Raw genomic sequence first — 20,328 nt, 5'->3', positions numbered from 1 at the left:
CACCATCACATGGAGGTTAAGTGTAAAGTAACATTTGTGTATAAGTGTTTGAGGTGTGTGTGTGTGTGTGTGTGTGTGTGTGTGTGTGTGTGTGTGTGTGTGTGTGTGTGTGTGAGTGCGTGCAAGACAGCCCGCAGGTAGAGACATGAGCGGTAAAGGTCAAAGCAGCTCTTAACTCATGTAAGTCATATGTCTGCCTAGCAATCTGTAAACTGTCTTCACAGACACTGCATCTGCTGTTGTGTTTGAATTTGTGCATGAGATGTGTGTGTTTATACAAGTGGTGCAATTAATAGAAACAAACTTATACTTACGTGCCCAGACCAGGGTTGAATCCAAAAAACATCTCACGACACTGGTCACAACGTCGGCCTCCCACTGAGGGATGGGCACACACACACTGTCCAGTCTGGCTTTCACAACTGCGATGCAAAGCTCCAATGGGGTGGCAGTCACATTCCAAACATGTATCCTGATCCGGAGAAAAGTAGTAGCCTGCGAAAAGATAAGTATAACATAAAGTAATGAGCATGCAATTAATTATACACTGCAGTCTTTTGATATGAGTCTGACAGCTCAAGGGTCATTTCCTTAATAAGAATAATAAACAAAACTGAGAATAAGAAACTTCATTTATCCTAAAAGTTTGTTGAGACTTACAGCAGTCAAGATATAACTCATTGATACAATAACTAAAAGACCAAAATAGATAAAGGTAAAAAAATTATACTAAAAAAGGAAACGTATTTAAACACAACAAAGTGGAACAAAGCGCGAAATACATGCAGTGGACCAGTGTGTCTATTACATGCTTTCCTGTGATATCTGTGCAGGCTTACCTGTTGTTCCTAGAATATTTAAAAGGCAGAGCCTTAAGTTTTCAGGCCCCTCTTCAATGGAACCAGCTTCCAGTTCTCTCTACTTTTAAGATCAGGCTTAAAACTTTCATTTTTGCTAAAGCATATAGTTAGAGCTGGATCAGATGACCCTGAATCCTCCCTTAGTTATGTTGCAATAGGTGTAGGCTGCTGGGGGATTCCCATGATTCACTGAGTATTTCTTCTTCAGTCACCTTTCTCACTTACTATGTGTTAATAGACCTCTCTGCATTGAATCATACTTGTTATTAATCTCTGGCTCCACAGCATGCCTTTTATCCCGTCTTCCTTCTCTCTTCCCAACCTGTCGTTGAAGATGGCCCCGCCCCTCCCTGAGCCTGGTTCTGCCGGAGGTTTCCTCCTGTTAAAAGGGAGTTTTTCCTTCCCACAGTTACCAAAGTGCTTGCTCATAAGGCGTCATATGATTGTTAGTTTTCTTTCAGTATGTATTATTGTAGGGTCTACCTTAAAATATAAAGCACCTTGAGGTGACTGTTGTTGTGATTTTTGTGCTGTATAAATAAAATTGAATTGAATTGAATATTGGGTTGAAATATGATACAATGTAGAGGTTAAATCTAAAATGAATGCAGTTATTGTGGTATGAGATGGCAAAGATTTTCTGGATTTGTCCTATTGGCGGTGTAATTGAACGCATCCCTGTTGATATTATTTTTCAAACATTTCATATTCCTCATGATGATTGCCTTAACAGCTCCTGTGCTGGAACCCCAGTCGGTCCCTAGGTGGTATAATAGTCCATGGACTCAGCTATTGATCAGCTATTCAGCTACTGCTGCCACAAATGTAATGTAAACAGAAATGTAAAAAAATATTTAGCTTCTTTATTCTTTGCTTAATTTTCTTTTTACTTTTTTGAAAATCCACATGATAATGCTTGATGTTTTATAAAACATCATCAACATTTGTCATTCTAAGACCAGGATCTGCTATTGGAAGATTTAACTTCAAGCATTCATGTTATATTGCATCGAAAATAATTAATCCAGACCTTTATCGCCTTTTATTTGTTTCCCAAAAGTTTTTTGATAGAGAGATACTCCGGTGAGAAACAGAAACAGACAATGGTAGAAACCCTGTAAGAGCACAATTGTCTGTTGCATATGCCAAACAATGTCAACTGTGATTCATTTTTTTTCAGAACTACACTAATGACATCAAAATTTCATTGATTTTGAGCACAACTGCTATCATTTTGAAATAACCACTTGGTGCCACTGCTAATAACTAAACTGAGTCACCGTTTGTCATTTATTTGTAATAATATTTAACACAAAACCAATAACTGTGTCTGAGGTTGCATTAAGCACTAAGGTTCCAAATCACAAATCAATTCAGTTTATTTTTCTCAAGGCCGGCCAGATGATAAACAAATTAGATATTCTATTTAGCCACTTGGGCAAGAAATACTGAATGGCTGCCATGAGTTGGCAGTTAAGGAAATTAAAACAGTCAGCTTGCAGGAATGGAAGCGGAAATGCATTGAAATATCAGCATGATCAGACATTATAGCACAATTATACATCTGTTTCCTTATACCCACAAAGAATGTGACAGCTTCTATCTTTATGTCTACTTTATTATCTATTTATTCATTATTTTTACACATTTTAATCAACACATCAATTCCCAACTTGTCATTGTAAAATGATATGAAGGCTCTTCTTCTTCACTGACACTATACGTAAACTGCAACCTCTTGTCCTGCAACACTAACCCAAACAGGTGCACAACTGAAGGATGCTTTTTCCTTCATTTTATTCGCTGTGATGCTTATGGTTGATTCCTGGCAGAGAGTGGCTGAAAAACGCAAAAGCTTTAGACCGGAAACACCCATCCCCCCTTTTCAAAATTCAGAGTCATTTTATTGGTGAACTTTTATGCTACAGTTATTTGTGAAAGTTTCTTATCATTTTTTCATCCCTTCTTTTGAACTCACCAGGTCGGCAGCTACTGCAGTCCTTTCCATAGCGTGTTGGGATACAAACACATTGACCTGTGGCACTGTCGCAGACTGACCCGCTGACTGTTCCTTTAGGGTGACACATACAGGGTACACAGCCGTGGGACAAGCCCTCTAATAGGACACAAAACAAAATCAGTAGGGCTGAATGAATTTGCACTTTTTAAATAATTTGTTAACAATTTTGTTTCATTTGAGTGTTTTATTATTGAGTGAAAAATAAATGTGTAACTAATCATGGATTTAAGTTGCAGTTTGGGGTTCTCTTACTCTCAACGTCTAAAGTCTGGTTATAGTAGTTGTGAGCACAGTTGGTGCACTGCACTCCCTCTACTCCCTCCTTGCATGGGCACTGTCCGGTCTGCATATCACACACACCCCCTGAAACCGTTCCACTGATGTCACACACACACGGCAGACAGCCCAGAGAGTTTCGCTGCTCCAGGGTGTGAAAATTATGACGGCAAGAATCACAGCGACGGCCTTCAACATGTTCCTGAAGAAAGAAAGATGGAACAAATGTGGAAAGAAAAGATTTCATACTAAACTTGTAACTTAAAGTATCAGGATTGGACAAAAAATTTGCCAGGAGCCAAGGATTAAACCGGTCTGTCTGACCACACACACACACACACACACACACACACACACTAGCAATAATGCATTATTTTCCTTTTTGTGCTTCTATCATTTAATCTATATTAGTATTATATTAATAATCAGAAGATCAAAGCAGAACATTTTACAACAGAAAATACTGAATTTTAACTCCAATTTGTGCTTTATTTCCATTTTTATGGAAGTCAGTGTCTAAAACATTGTAAAAATGTCATACATGCCTTACACACACACTGCCCTGTGTAAGGATCACAGTCTGTCCCGGGTACTGTCCCCTCCTGTGAGCAGTCGCAGGGGGCACAAGATCCTTCCAGGTTCAAACCAAACAGGCCTCTACCGCATGAGTCACATCGCAGGCCACCGACGCCAGGTTTGCACTCACACTGGCCCCCCTCAGGTTCACAGAATGGACTGAGGGAACCCAGAGGGTCACAGTCACATGGCATGCAGCCGTCTGGGTGGGAAAGGTTCCAATAACCAAACTCACAGCGGTCACATGAAAGGCCTGCGATGAAAACAGGAGTGAGAAAGGGAGATTAAGAAAGAAAAATGGGAAACAAGAAAACAAATTGATGATCGCTTGTTCACCAACTAGCAGTTAGCACTCCTCTGTTTGCAGACCTTTGTATGAGAGAGTAAGTGTATGTGTCTGTCTAAGCGAGAGAGAGCAAGAGAAATGGTGGGTGAGTGTATAAAACTGCCATCATTAGGGCCAGGCCCTCTACATATGATGGATCACTTACCTAAGGCCAAACACTTAATTTTACTGAGCAGAAAATAAATAAATTAAGCAACTACAAGAAAAGAATGAAGGGGGGAAAAATAGGAAATGGAAGGATGGATATGAAAAATAATTTTAAAAATATGATCTTTTGTAAAACAGGAAAAGTTGAGTTATCTTTAAAGGCCAAAAAGAGCTATAGAGTAACATATGCAAAATTAACATTTCAGTTTAGTTATTAGTCTTAATTAACTTTCAACTTGATTAGGTCAGCATTTCATTACACCATTATTAAATATTACTCCTTTCACTCTTTTGCAGTTTATTACTGCATATAATAATTACAAATACTAGTAAACACAAAGTCCATACATTTGCATGTTTTTATAGAAAAAACAATCTTAGGCTATACGACTAGTTAAACTATGCAGTGTGTGCATGCAGGGCTTATTTGAATACGCCATACGTATTCCATGACAGGCAATCTGTCCCTAAATGGATGCTCGGGGGCAAAGCAGTCACCATAGCCGTTTATAAGGGAGCGGGTGTTCATATGTGGGTGGGTATGAAAGTGTGTGCGCACACACACATTAATAATAACATACCTGTACATCTGTGTTAATGTGTGTGCGTGTGTGGGGCCTATTCTGTGTGGGGTAGACACTTGGCATTTCCCCTGGTCTGCCCATTTTAATGATTTTATAGATATGAATATATCTCTCTCCATATATCATATTTTACAGTAGTGAAATGAAGATATGTGTCAGTGTGTGTAGAGTACAAATGTCCAACTGAGTGTATTAGCAGGTAAATATGCAGGCTGGCAGACTGATGGTTAGAAACCTAACAATGATTTGATATATTGTACTCAAGGTAGATTTCCCCCCAAAAATGATATAATTTATAACGAATCATACACTTACAACAAAAACATCACTTACAAAGTGTTCTCTTTTAGAGCAGTGACCTGACCAACTCACCATTTACGAATCATATTTTCGCAATTAGACTTTTGATAAACAAACAGAAAAAAGGGGGGCAAAAAGAGATCAATAAAAGGGACCGAAAAGTGAGAACATTAGAGAACAGCCTGTGTTAGAAGATATTAGATCAGAACAGAAAGGATGTAATTTTGTTCTGAGGTGTCCACGTGTGCATATGTGTGTGTGTGTTGTTCGGGACATGGCCAGCCCTTTTATCAGTAGCCAGCTGGTTAACAGGCTCATGCATCACCATTTCAAACACTATTATGTACACACTGCACTCTGGCACCTTGTTATGAGTGTGCATGTGTTTCTGCATGTGTGTATCTGAGTCTCCGTGCACACATTTCAATTCCGTCCTTCTGAAGCTTGCCTGCCATTGCTCTACTCAAAGTATCAGCTTGGCGATAATAAATTGCCATAATCAAATCTCATTTCTGAAAAATACCTGTGGGAGCAACCAAACAAACAAGGACAGAAAAAAAACCTAAATGGGTCTTGTAAGAAGGAGTGTGAAAAATACAAGGGGCTGCAGCAGTTTGTTTTAATCAACTTGGCATTGAATTAGAGATTTAAATACCAGCTTAGTCCTTGATGGGTTGCGTGTGTACACACACACACACACACACACACACACACACACACACACACACACACACACACACACACACACACACACACACACACACACAAAGAAACTCTTACAATTTACAATACATAGCTAAGCAAAGACAAAAGTGCATGAACACATTCATACATTTTTTTTTTAAACATACACATAAACACAAACAAACACACACTTATACACATGCCCGCACTCACACACGCAATGTGGACCCTTGATAGCAAGGCTTAGCAATAACCACGATGCGTTGAGTTGAGGAGCGTTGGCCGGTTTTGCATTTCATATGAGCCTGGTCTTCAAAGACACACAGGGGAGAGAGTGAAACCATTTATCACAAAGAGAAGCACGACGGCTGGAAGCACCGCCAGCAGAAAAGCCTGTTTATTTTGGCTGCCACAACAGTTTGGGATATGAGTGTGTGTGTGTGTGTGTTCATCAGTGTGCATGTTTTTCATCTGGACCCAGTATCCCCACTTTTTTTGCTTTTGCGTACACCTCAATGAGCACTCCTATGTACGCTGCTACTGGACAATTAAATAACCATTGGAATAACAAAAACTCAAAAAGTTATTAACAAAAAGTTATTAAGGAGATTTTGTGAAAAAAAATTTTTTTTTTTAGCCGATGTGATTTGCTGTTGTGTTAACATACCAAGGTCAAACGATAGCTGATCTTACCCTTTTCAGCGTATTATCTTAACTCAACATTCAACTTCAATGCTTGACTTTCAGGAAAAGGATCTAGGAATCTAGGAAGATGCCTAAAAAACTCATGTTTTACACCTACATATAAAGAGTGCTGTTGAAAGAAGCAGCTCCAACAGTCTCCTTTGACAGATGCACACACAAACAACTTTAAACGCAAGATTTTGATTTCTTTCAAAAACAAGACCTTCACCATTTACACCTGTAAAAACTAAGCTTTCTTCAGTGGTTTGAGATCTTTTTACCTGTGACATGGGGTTTACAATGGCACTGTCCTGTGTAACGGTTGCAGCTGGAAACTGCCCCTGTAGAGGTTCTCATGACACCCATGCCATTGCAGTTACAGGAACTGCAACCATTTGGATTTGAGGCTGTGAGACCAAACCAACCAGGCAAACAGTCTGCACACTGACGGCCTGTTACTGCAGCTTTACAGTGACACTGACCTCCTATCTGAAAGTGACAAACGGAGAAAGAGGGAAAGATTTTAATCATAGATTAACGTGGTAAAGCGGTATTTTACTTTCTTCTTCTTTTCTAATTTTTCTAATAAAAATGTGAATATAAAATAATAAAATGTAAGTATTCTGAGATTATAAACGTGAAAGTTACGCATTTCAAAACAGAGTCAAAGAACCATATCTCTTCACTTTGCACAGACGGATCATGGTTGAAGTGAATTTGTCCATTGCGTTGTATTTGCTGACGCTTAAAAGGTATCACCAATAGCATGCTATTTCCTTAACAGCAATCATAATAGGTGTTGCAATGTTTATTGTAAAATTACTACTTCAAAGAGTGTATTTATAATTACAATAGTCTTAATATACACATCCTGTATTGATTATTAAGATCGTTCTATATTGAATGTAATGGTGTCTACCTGCACACAGTCCATTCTGCCGTTGACCGTTCCAGCAGTGTAACAGTCACAAGGCTGGCACACATCAACTGAAGTGGGATCACAGTCCTCGAGCCTGAAAAACCCACTTATACACTGCTCACAGTTCTTACCTGATAGGAAACATGGAGAAACAAGGCGATAAAGGGTGAAAAAAAGTCAATAGATAGAAATCACACAGAGCACAAAAGAGATACCTCTGCTGAAAATGTCCAGTTTAACCATAATTGTTTAAATGGTAAGATGCTTTTTAGCCTGACGAAAAAATATAACTACTGCATGATTGAATTTACACATAGGAGGGATTTGAGGCTATAAGTCCGAACCAAAAGGGATAAGAACGATTAAATTTACCAGTGTCTTTACGTTTATTAGTATCTATAAGGACAAAAACAAAGTGGAATTTAAGACAGCCCATGCAAATTAGTAAAATGCATCGACATGAAGAAAACACAGTGAAATGACCTCAGTAAACAAATTCCAGATGACTTCTCAGTATTAATCAATAGTTTTAGGTATTGAATACAACATTAATTTCCTTTTATTTATTATTTATTTATTTTTCAAGAGAATAAAGCAGAGTATGCTTTAGGTTATCACTGGAATCATCTGATTATACAACTCTAATGTAACAAAAGACACGAGAGTTAGATTGTTTTACTGTTACAACAAATTGTGGGTTACTCATTTACACTCGCCTTAGCTCTGCTCAGATTAGGCTATGTAATTAAACAACATCAACATAATGCACTTGAAGGGTGTTTCTACAATCTTTTCCTCACTTTTTAAATCTACTATGGGCATGGGAAAGTCATTTTCCCAAGGGGCCACGTTAGAAACTGGGACTCGTGGAGGACCACACCAATAATCTTATAAAGAGATGTAAAGAGATAAATATTGAGAAGAACTGAGTTCAACTTATTGCAGTGGCCCTTCACAACACTCATAGTGTCTTATCTCATCTTTTGGTAAAATTAACTGGGTTTTCAATATCTGCATTTGTAAATGTTTCATTGATTCGTTTATATTGGAGAGAAGACTGGGAGAAAGACCTGTGGTAGACATGCACCAAACAGCATTGGGGTGGATTCAAACCTAGGCCTCTGCATTAGCCATATAGCATATAATTTGCCTTTGCTAAATCTGTACCTGTGGTGTTGTGCATGCAGTTGTCGCAGACACCTCCTCCTCCTCGATAATGCTCATCTGGATGGTCATCAGCTAAGGCATCATAATGACAGGAGAGGGCGTGGCTGTGACACTGACAAGGTCGGCAGTTCATAGGTTGGAGCTGATCACCTGACCTGAATGGCTTGTCATTGTAGAGTGGTGCACAGCTTTCGCACTGTGAAAAACAATTACATTGCGTAAATATATATGGATGTACATTTTTTATTTGTGTACGGTGACATACTTTAAACTGTACATATAAGTAATATAATACATTTAATATCATACCCATGTAAAAAAATTATTTATTAACAGAAACTTAAAACCTACACAGCTGTCATAGCGTGAAAATACAAAATACATAAAACAAACTAAAACAAAACAAAACTGTACAGAAAAATCATCCCAGAAAAGAAATGTTTGCTTTTATAAAACAAAGAGTGATATCAGGATGGTAAAAACTGGAGAAATAAATGAGCAAGTGGAGAAAATGTAAAAAAACTGTAAAATCGAAGGCCCACTGAAATTTTTAATCTAACGAGAGAAGAATAATACACATAATGGCACATAATACTGATGTATTCTCTGCTATATTAGAAATAAAAACACTACATTCAACCACACACACACACGCAGAGAGCATAGGGAAATCACTGCTACTAATGAGGAATGACTTGTAACTGTCAGCGCTCTCTCAGAGTCCCACTTTCATGTCAAAATAAACATACCAAGGTGTGTGTGGTTGTATGTGTGTGTGTGTGTGTGTGTGTGTGATAAAATATGCATTTTTTTGTAGCAGAGTGCAGCAGAGGCGAGAAGCAGCAAGTACAAGCCCTTTGATTTTGTTCAGCAGTCAGTACAAATTATAGTGGACAAGGGGGGCTTCAAATGGTGGGATTAAAAATGTATTAAAAAACACAGGAGTTCCTCCCATGTGTGACACATGCAGACCTGCACTGGTCCTATTATGTATGACACACAGAGGAGGAGGGAAGCCAGGGGAAGCGAGAGGGAGGGGGAGAGAGTAGATCAAAATGGGGAAAGAGGTTCCTATTTCGTGCTGCATGCGAGAGAACGGAGTACAAGTAAAAAGGAACCGAAAAACTGATGGAAACAGAAGAGGAAGCAAAGGCCAGAAATAATCCATAAGCAGGGGACAATGTGGGGCACAAAAGGAGACAAAAAACAAAAAGCAATGGATACATGAATAAAATTAATGCCAGCATAATTACAACATGCACAAGGTCCGCACAAGGATCCACTTATCAAAAAAGTGCTTTGTAGTTCTGCTGTGGTCTGCACCCTTGCAGTTTGGTATTTTTATATTTAGTCATTAAATTTTTAGATTACATCTAACAATTAAAACAAATAAATGTTTGCAGTCAGCATCAAGAGGACTGCTGACTGCTTGATTGGCTGATTATTGGCACAACTTAGTGAAACAGCAAGAAAATTCTCTTGAAATGCGATGTATGCATTCAAGCATCAACACAGAAACAACAAGAGACAAAAAGAAACAAGTCTACAAAGACACACACAGAGACACAACTACACACAGGCAGGGGCACGTCTTGGGACACATAATTCCACAGGAGCACTGAGCTGTTTGCATGTTCCTGTTTGTTCTGTCACTCTGCCTGCTCATCTGTCTGCCATGCTGTTTGGCCTGAGGTCTATCTGATGTCTTACCTACAATAAGTTCCCTCCTGTACGTCTGTCCATGCTTTTTTTTCCTCTTTCTGCCCATCTGTCTGTGCTTTTCTGCCGGTCTATCAGCAAACCGTTTCACATATCAAAGGTACTTTTCTTTCTGCACTCCAAATAGAAAAACCTCACTACATCTCACTCTTCGTCTTATCCGCTGGGGATAAGTCCAAGAGCGGGAGTTTTCCACTCTTCTATCACTCTTTCATTCCTCTTTTTGCCTCCTCTAGCTCTGTGTCTCCTCTATCTTCCCACACTTCCTTCCTTCATTTCCCCTCTATCTGAAAAACAAATCACTCTGTACATCTCTCCCTGCTTCCCACCTCTCCGATTCCTCTCTCCCTTCCCCCTGTCTCTACTGTCCCCCAACTGCTTGTTCTCATAGCCACAGTGAGTATGTGAGCAGGAAATATTACCATACCAAATGAAAGGGGGAGTTTTTCTTTCTTCTCTTTTCTTTTCATTCAACATTGCGTTACCTTCTCTCTCTCCCTGCCTGCTAATTAGTTGAGGGACTGGTGTTTGGCAGTTAAAAGAAGAGCGCAAACGCTCATTCTCTTCCTCATACAAAAGGTTTTGATGGCGCTCCATCATCTGCACACAGTACTCACAGCAAAAAAAAGAACAGCACATAAGTAAAACTGAGTTTAAGTTCCTTTAATTCTATTTGCTTTAATCTTCTGCACATAGTCGCTGCACTGTGAACCCAAAACAACAGAAAAAAGTTATTTACTAAGCTAATTTTTGAGTTTGGCATTTCTGTCAGTGACTCTTTAATGTCACTGTTTTTCTTTTTCAACAGTTTCATGACAGAACATTTATTCTTAATGCAAAAAGAAAAAACAGAGTTAAGCTAAGGGGTGCGAGTGTGTGAGTATGAATGAATGTGTGTGTTTTGGACTGTGAAGCCAAGGAGAGGATAACATCTTATTTTCACTCTTGAATGTTTGGACAAAACCTGCTGAGTGAGGAGACTACTCTAATGGATGTGTGGACATTTAGATGGCCTGTCATAGGCAACTGTGTATGTTTGTGTATGTATGTATGTGTGTGTATGTATGTGTGTGTGTGTGTGTGTGTGTGTGTGTGTGTGTGTGTGTGTGTGTGTGTGTGTGTGTGTGTGTGTGTGTAGGCTAGTGTGTGTCTATATGTGTATGTGTAAAGCTGCTGGGACAACTCATCTTATCCTAAATGCCATGACCAATTTCACGCTCTCACTGGAAAGGTCGTGGCACTGGCTTGTGTATGTGTGAGCAAATTTGTGTGTACATATCCACGTTGTGTGTATCTAAAGTTAACCCAGTTAACCCCTGTGCAGGTGAAAATCTGCTGCTGAGGCACACTTGAGCCACAGAGATCCTGGACAATGCCACTTAATGTCACTAGCCATCAATATCTCTCAGACACATGGATAGAAACAGAAAAACATGTTCAATGTCCAATTCAGAGGGCACATATTATATATAAATACAAAACAATTTTACAGTTTCCAGGATGGCAACTTCTATTCTAATCACAGTTTTTCTACTACAAAAATTATGTTTGAGCATATCCTGCAACAGAACAATCTAGGTCGCAGGTTGATGATTGATTTCGTAATAATTTCATCACATCTATAGCTGTATGGCTTGAGAAAAGAGAAGAGCGCTGAGCTGTTAACCGATCACCACATAGGGATACATAGTTGGACCAGTGGCAGTGTAAGATGTCAATTGGCTTGGTATAGACAAATATATTATAGAGCATCTGGCAAAAAGCCTGATCCAAGACATCTTCAACATCCATCCAAAAAAGCAGAATTTCAACATCACACTGAGGGATGTTTTGGGGCTGTTCTAGTTGATGTGCCACTGCAACATTTTGTGGAAGTTTGGGACAGTGCTTAGATTCATTAGGATCAATTTTCATCTTGGGCATGAAACACTGCTCCAATGGATATTCAAGGGAAGAACATATGTACCTGTGTTTTGTGGACTTGGAAAACGTTTTTGACCTCATTTCTTGGGGTCTTATGTGAGGAGTGCTTAGGAAGAATTGGGTACTGGGCCCATTGCAATGGGGATATTTCAGTTCCTGTATATGTTCCGTAAGAAACTGGTTTGCGTCGCTGGACTCATTTCCAGTGGGTCTTGGACTCTGCCAGGGATGCTCCTATCCACTAAGTTATTACTTTTTATGGACAGAGTTTCTAGGTGCAGTGAAGAGGTGGACAGTGTCCAGTTTGGTTGCCTTAGGATCTTGTTTCTGCTTTTTGCAGATGATGTGTGTGTGTGTGTTTTAGATTCATCAATTGACATCTTGCACCTTTCATTGGGGCAATTTGCAGCTGAGTGTGAAATGGATAGGATGAGAATTAGCAGTTTCAAGTCTGAGGCCACAGTTCTCGGTCACAAAAGAGTAGAGTGTCCAATCTTGGTTTGGAATGAGAAGCTGCCCCAAGTGGAAGTATCTCTGAACTTTGTTCACAAGTGAGGATAGAAAGGAGCAGATACTGAGACAGAGAGGTGCAGAACCTGCAGTAATGCAGAAGGTCTTGATGGGTGGGCACAGGGAGGTCTAGGCGTCTCAACTCAGATTGCTGCCTCCAAATAAAATGGATAGATGCAAGGATGGATGAACTACTACTCTGCACTGTGATCACCTTTTACCAGGTCCTAACTGTATTCAAAAAATATGTAGAGGGGGGTAAAAACTAATTGTTAAAGAACATTTTCTTTAACTCTTCCAAGACACACACACATGCACACAGTCACAAAGTTAGTTCACTTGTCCTGAATCAAGTTCGATTTAACTTTCCCTCATGATTTCAGGTGCCAATAAAAGAGGACGGTTCAGACAAAATAAATGTGCAAAAATTGAATTTGGAGTTCAAGAACCATTAACTGACACAGGCATTTTGCAAGTTAAAACCGAGTAATCTGATGTACAATGCAGTATATGGTATAACTTTCAGATGTGATGGAATCCATCAGTTATGTAGACAAACAGAGACAGAGTGACAGAATGAGAGATCAAGTCTGACACAGAGTGCACATAAGAAAGAATCAAAAGGAGAGTGCATGTGTGTCCGTTAGTGCGCACAAGTGTTTAAGTGTGTGTGTGTGAGATGGAGAAAGAGTTTAAGTGTGCTTTCTAAGGCCCCTGTTGATCATCTTGACACATGTCTGAGCATTTCTGTCACTTTAATGTCACTGTGGAAATTCTGCAGATTAGTACAACATCCGTCATGGTGCTAGCCCGATCCAAGTCAACAGAACGCATGCAATATTAAACGCTAATATTCCCCACAGCCTTTTATGCTCCAATATTACAGAGACAGAAGAAAGGCCCTGAATATTCACTCAGAGAGATGACATGGACAGGTTCGGGAAAAAAGAAAGTGCACACAGGCTCACACACAAAAAATGACTCTATAAAGACACGTGCACATATTACACACTAATGTATTTCACAGAAGTGTAGCTTCTGTAGAGATTAATTTACATAAAATATATCCATGCTTATTCCACTACATCTCTCCAACACAAAAGAAGTAATGTATGTACGAGAGAAAAGGAAAGAAGCAGCTTGGGAGGATGGATCAACCTGAGACAGGAAGAAAAAAAGGAGGAAATACAGAATGAAAAATGAAAAACAGAGCCAAATAGGAATGAATTAAATACTTAAAAAGTGAGGCAATAAAGAGTGAGAGGGAATAGAAAAAAACAGCTGAGTGAAATGAAGCGAAATACAAACAGAAAAAGAAAGAGAACTGATTAGAGATGCATGCTGAGGGAATGTAATTGTTCTAGTCGATTTGAGACATTATTTAAAGTGAGACCCGAGAGAGAAAGACAGAGTGTGTGAGAGAGGGAGCGATCGACAAAGAGAAGAGGGCGGAGGTGGGACAGGGACCTAAGAGTGGAACGACAAATGTGGTGTATAAAATAGAGAAAAGGAGAAAAAAAAGGGGGAAATTTTTTGTCATAGTCTGAAGATTATGACTGAAGTTTAGTTTCTGTGTGTGTGTGTGTGTGTGTGTGTGTGTGTGTGTGTGTGTGTGTGTGTGTGTAGAGCACTTTCTGTGATAACTTTTATTTTAGTGTGAGGTTCATGTAAGAGTAAAATTATTAAATACATGCGTGTGTGTGTAGGAGGCTGTCTGTTATTTTTAACAGCTGCTAGCTGACAGCTGTGCGTCTCCATGCAAAAACTAATGCACAGACACAGGTGTATGAATGATACATAAGTAGTGAATAATGCAGGCTGTCCTGTGCTACAGTGAGGTGAAGCCGTCATATCGAACATTTCACTGCAGACTACAAGGGGTTTTTCTTAGGGTGATGCCTACTACTACCTTACAAGTTGTATTAGCTTCCAGTCAAACTAACATCTGGTCACACAGTGATGGTTTAGGTCAAACTACTCCTTCTGTTACCAGTGTGTGAATACTCACAAGGTACTTTTGGTTTCACCTTAAATGATTGGCAACTATAACCAGAAACTCTACAGACTGCAAAAAAGACTCTACATTTTACTTAACAACTTATGTAGCAACTACCCAGCTAACTGCTGCAAGTAGCATTCCAGTAATTCACATACACATAAAACCATTTTCTCTAAAATTTTATGAAAACAACTTTAGGCAGACTTTAGGTCCATTTGTTTTAGTGGATATAAATGAATACACAGTTTAATCAGTTTAATCATAATCACAGAAACTAAACTTCTGTCATAATCTTCAGACTATAATTATTGATAAAGGCAATTCTCCATTACATATGGTGATGAAATGAAAACGTTTCTAAATGAACTTAAATATCAAATGAGTTTTATCAATCATCACTATTAGCATTGTGGTCAGCATTTAAACAAGCTGGATTTCATTTCAGGCATGCATACTAACATTTGGATCTCATCTGTTCCTTTTCTACTTGTTATCCACTTTTGGTCTAATTTTCTGTCATGAAAATCATGAGTTGTTAAGCACTGACTGCTGACCGTTGCTGCCTGGTTTTGCATGATTCCAAAAACAAGATGGCTTACTCAACAATTTTCTGAGAAAGATGAAAAAGCTCAACAGTCCCTCCAAACCTCTTAAAAACCATTAGAATAAATATAATCAAGATGGAAAGAAAAGTGTTCAAATAAATACTTGTGCTACGGTAGGCGCGCGTGTGTGTGTGTGTGTGTGTGTGTGTGTGTGTGTGTGTGTGCGTGCTTACGTACATCTTTGTATAATTTATTAAAGAAGTTCTTTGTCATTAAGAAGGAAAGTGCTTAATTAGGACCACGAGGAGGTTTTCCCCCAGGGGATTCCTCTGTGATGAGTGTGTGTGTTTGTATGTGTGTATGTGTTTTTAAGTTTAAACATGATATGTGCTGTGTGCCTGGATCAAATGTAGATATTAATTATTGTGAAATCAAACCCATCCACAAATGTTGAGCCAAAATATGTAGGACTTGTCAACATGAAATTCTAATGACTTCACAATACACTATTTATAAAGCACTACCCACAAGATACTACTAAAAGAGTAGTTGTGATTTGTCATATAAGAGTTTGTTTGTTACTTACATTGTTCCCCTTTGTGTGGCTCTCTGGCAAACACAGGCATCTGTATAGTGTCACACTGGTATCACAATGATCTGCATGGCCGTGACACTCACACCTTCCCAAAGACAGAGAGAAACATTGAAAATAAACAAACTGAAACTGTGTTTTAAAACTTTGATGATGAAAATTTTTAATTCCCTTATGAAATGTGACAAGAAAAAGCAAAGAAACATCATGAGAAAAGCTCTCCCTCCCCGAATGCTTCAGTCAAGAGCTCCTTAGTGCTACTGGGAAGTTTCCATTCAACATTTATAAATGCCATCCTGAGAATCATTAAAGCAACATAACAGGTAGCAGACACATGCGCACACGTGTGCACACGACAGTCATTTAATTATTCATTCAGATATTCAGTTGCTTTCTCTCTTTCATTCTTCTCTCTGTGTATCCTTTCACCTCTTGTTCTCTTAATGCCACTTTCTGTTAAAAGGTGACTTTATTAATCAAATAAGAAATATATATAAAAGTATCTCTATCATTTCCCCCTGACCAAGCCTTTTTATACACTATTTTTGATTTGTGGTAGAACACACTTTTTAGCTTCATTGCTTTGGAGATCTGTCTTAAAATAAAATAAAAAATAAAATAAATTAAAATATATACTAAAAAAAACTTACCAAAAATATCAAGCTTAATAAATATATTTAAACAGTTTTTTTAAGCAAATGAAGCCTGAACTGATGAGAACTTCCAAAGTAGGATTGCAGTTGGGCCACATTTTGACCAAACAGCCATGTAACCTATCCAATTTTCTTTGTTGGCATACAAATAAACAAACTTCAGCCTGAAGCCTACCATTTCACATTTTAAAAGCCAATTGTCTTGTTTCAAAAACAGCAGAAAAAAAGAAACTGATGGCCACCAGTACTACCCCTCACCCTCCTAATAAATCTGAAAATCCTACACCAATTTAGTCATAAGTTATCACATTCACAAGATTTTCAGTATTCATCTTAACCTTGAAGTCAAGGTCACTGGGATTTGAACTCATCCAAGACTTTTGGTCGAAGCACCTATGGTATCAGTTTGAAAATCCTACATCGATTCATTCACAAGATTTTTAGAAAACTTGAGGTCAAGGTCAGAGGTCAGCGTCACTGGAATTCAAACCCATCTGAGATTTGTAGTAGATGCACCTGTGATATCAACTTGAAAATCCTTGATGACTTCCTTCTTGAGTTATTGCATCGATAAAATTTTTAGAAAATTTGATCTCTGACCGTGACCTCAAGATTAGAACTTCGTCCAAGACTTTTAGTAGAAGAACCTACGGTATCAATTTCAAAAGCCAACGTTGCCTTGTTCTTGAGTTATTGTATTGCTCACCTGGCTGGGAGGAGGACAACAGCCCATAACCCTTTTACAGCTGAGAGGAAAAACTACAACTAATGCTGGAAGATGAGCAAGCTAAAACTCAAGAAGCTTTAAGCGGGACTCCTAAACCACTTTCACAGATGAACTCCAAAGACAGAAGAATCAGGTCCATGCACTACCCAAAGTTGCATTTCCTCGATTTTAACACAAAACAGGACATAGTCCATGTCTGATGTGTTCTGACTACTGGAAATACTCTTTGGTTTTAGCAGATGGAAGTGACTTAGTAGAGCATCAAGGAGGCTTGACAAAGGACAACTACTTATTCACTATGGCTTACTTGTTGTCACTGTATCTAAGAAGGAATACTACATGTACTTTACACTTGGATCCTGAGAGGCTAAATTAATTTCCAGTGCAAATGAGTTTGATATGTATGATTTTAATGAAATGCGTATGTCTGCAATGCACATGTAAAATTGTAGGCAACAGGCACATCTTACTGAAATGTTTTTTATGTTCTGTTCTGCAACACTTGCTGAAAATTTTTGGTTCAAATTTTTTTTTGCTCTTCTAATGATACAAAATATTTAAATTAAATAAATACACTAGAAACAATATCCTTCAAATGGCATAACATACTATAAAGTAACTAGTGCAGGTATATAATAATAGCCAGTATGTTGCAAAAATATAAGATAAGAGATATTTCTTTTATTTCTACAACAGAGAACAGAAAAATATTGGGGTTTCTAAACTGTCACCATGGTGATAATGTTTCTGTATTTAGATGTATTGTAATATAGGATTGTTATGTCTGTGCTACAATGTAATGCAATACAATAATCTAAGAGAAGTCTAACATACAGGGCTTAAAAAAGCCAACATTCACAAAACACGCATGCTAAAATGATTCCTCTCAACATACTTATTTACTTGCTCTATAAAGAATGACGACAGTGGAGAGATGGAAGAAGAATGAAAGATGTGAGAGACAGGAAGAGATAAAGAATGCACAGATGAGATTTCAGCTAAATCTCTGTTTCTCCTACTTCACTGTAACAAGCTACTAATTAAAAGAGCTTAGAGGGAGGGGGAGGGGGAGAAAGAGTTAGAGATGATTGCCTCCTGCATAATCCTATAATTACCACAGTCATGAAAAACAGTCACTCTGTCAGTCTAATGAAGAGATGTGTTCACAATTACTCTCAGAAAGCTCTGCTGAAACTCAGCGGTCTGTGTTTGTCATAATATAAGCTCTCACTCACTTTTACAAAGAAACACTGGGAAGATAGTTAAATAGTTCTTTCAACCAATTATGCCACGTAAGTATGTAAAATTTGGGATGTAACAGGATCACAATTAGAAGTATGCCACTTATAGTAGTCCTCTATATTAATTTGTGAATTTGCAAAAAAACATGCTAGGACTTCTAAATTCAGTGTGATGCCAGCTTACCAGAAATATCATACAAATGTCACATTTACCAGTCATTTAGTTTCTATGCTCTACCAATGATTTACAAATCCATATAATTACTTGATCTCCATTAGCCTGCCTGCATAAGTATTTATAAATTTTCACCTGCCACTGATGGTGATTTCACTGATGCCAATGGATCTATGTCGCTGGTTCACTCCAACTGCTCTGGTGTAGTATTGTCCACTCATATGTATTCTGACCTGGGCAGCTTGTACCATCTCCTGTAGGATAGGTGTGTTGTAGAAGTCATTGTAACCTGGCCTCAGGGGTGGCTGAGGGGTCAGCAGGCTGAATGTGATGTTACCTCCTGAGAAGGGCACGTCACTGATGCACATAAACATTACACAAAATTAGAAAAAAAAAACCAAGAAAATATTAGATTTTTTTTAAAATAAAAACACAATCACATAATCAAAATTTATATTTGTGAGTAGCTGTAAAGCACTGTTTAGATCTATATCACTAACAAACAAAGCTGCACTAACAAATCATTGATTGATTGATTGATTACATCTACCAGGAAACTACAGAACACAAACACCAAATTTGGTCCGAGGCCCAAGTAATAGAGTACAATCCTAAAGCTGCCTTCTGGAGAACAGTTACTTCTACATTTTAAAGTCTACAAATCTTTCTGTAAACACTATATGGAGAAGCATTGGGCAAAAGCTCTTCATCTTTGAATGTCAGTGTTTTAAGTTGTGTTGCCAGCAACATGACAAGGTTTGTTCATAGCAATAAACAAGAAGGCTGCAAGAAAATACTGTCATAAAATTCTAGTATTAAACAATCTACAGTATTTGAGATCCTTGTAGATTAGTAGCAATATTTCAGTTGTTACTAATGAGATAATGAATAACCCAGAAAACTGCATATTACTGATATGTAAATATACAAGTATGAAAGAAATCTAGGCCTTTACAAAGGAATTGCCAAAATGACAACACAATTCATTAATGCCTAATAAAACACTTCACATCAGAGTTTCTACCAAAATCATTTTGTGCCACCTCTCACTTGCCTTTTGTTTTTTTGGTGTCTCATCAAGAAAAATAATTGTTTACCTGTTCGTAATGACACGATTTAAGGATTATCTAAACTGACTAAGGCATGTCTAAATGTATCCAGCCAAACACTCCAATGGACTCAGATGTTTTGTAAGATTAATTCAATCTAGCATGATAAAAGCATACTAGATTAAACAACATAGTTATATACATATTTAAACTGATCTCATGCCAAACTTTGTAATACGAATAACTCTAAAGGTTGTATGTGATATAATTTGCCAAGTCAAGTAAAAAAACAAGTAATGGCCACATGTGATCTATTCATGCTTGTTCTGTCTAATGCCAAATAAGCCCCAGATGCGAGAAGCTATGCCAAGATTTAGTCCGACGGTGTATGTTAGACTATGTTCCAACTCCAGTTGTACATCCACTGCCAACTGACAGCGTGTGAGACATGTATACAAAAATGTATTTTTATATGTGTTTGTATTTCTTAATATACTAATCTAGCCCAGCCAGCAATTTCCTGTGCACTAGGAAAAATGCCCCAAAACAGGAATGGCCTAGTTTATTTTGAATGCATGGATTTAAATTTACTACATGTGTATTATTCAACAAGTTATCTGCTGTATTTATCA

The 20,328-nt window shown here is 38.2% G+C and overlaps 1 protein-coding gene across 1 annotated transcript in view; it reads right to left on the bottom strand.

Moving 5' to 3' along the window:
- The window catches only part of ush2a (Usher syndrome 2A (autosomal recessive, mild)), a 237,806-nt gene that overhangs the window by 178,620 nt on the left and 38,858 nt on the right, over window positions 1-20,328 (bottom strand). The window contains exons 10-18 of the mRNA XM_085369549.1: window positions 18,783-19,004; window positions 15,846-15,939; window positions 8,564-8,759; window positions 7,397-7,527; window positions 6,759-6,966; window positions 3,702-3,985; window positions 3,133-3,358; window positions 2,839-2,976; window positions 315-495 (exon numbers count right to left, since the gene is read on the bottom strand). Coding sequence (XP_085225675.1) covers window positions 315-495; window positions 2,839-2,976; window positions 3,133-3,358; window positions 3,702-3,985; window positions 6,759-6,966; window positions 7,397-7,527; window positions 8,564-8,759; window positions 15,846-15,939; window positions 18,783-19,004 — 1,680 coding nt within the window. The remainder of the gene's footprint in view (window positions 1-314; window positions 496-2,838; window positions 2,977-3,132; window positions 3,359-3,701; window positions 3,986-6,758; window positions 6,967-7,396; window positions 7,528-8,563; window positions 8,760-15,845; window positions 15,940-18,782; window positions 19,005-20,328) is intronic.

The sequence above is a fragment of the Diplotaxodon limnothrissa genome, linkage group LG1, assembly GCF_057381915.1.
Source record: "Diplotaxodon limnothrissa isolate DT_005_m linkage group LG1, D_limnothrissa_male_GT1.1, whole genome shotgun sequence".
Taxonomy (NCBI): domain Eukaryota; kingdom Metazoa; phylum Chordata; class Actinopteri; order Cichliformes; family Cichlidae; genus Diplotaxodon; species Diplotaxodon limnothrissa.
Note: the sequence above shows the minus strand (reverse complement) of the source record. Positions and strands in the feature narration are given on the sequence as shown.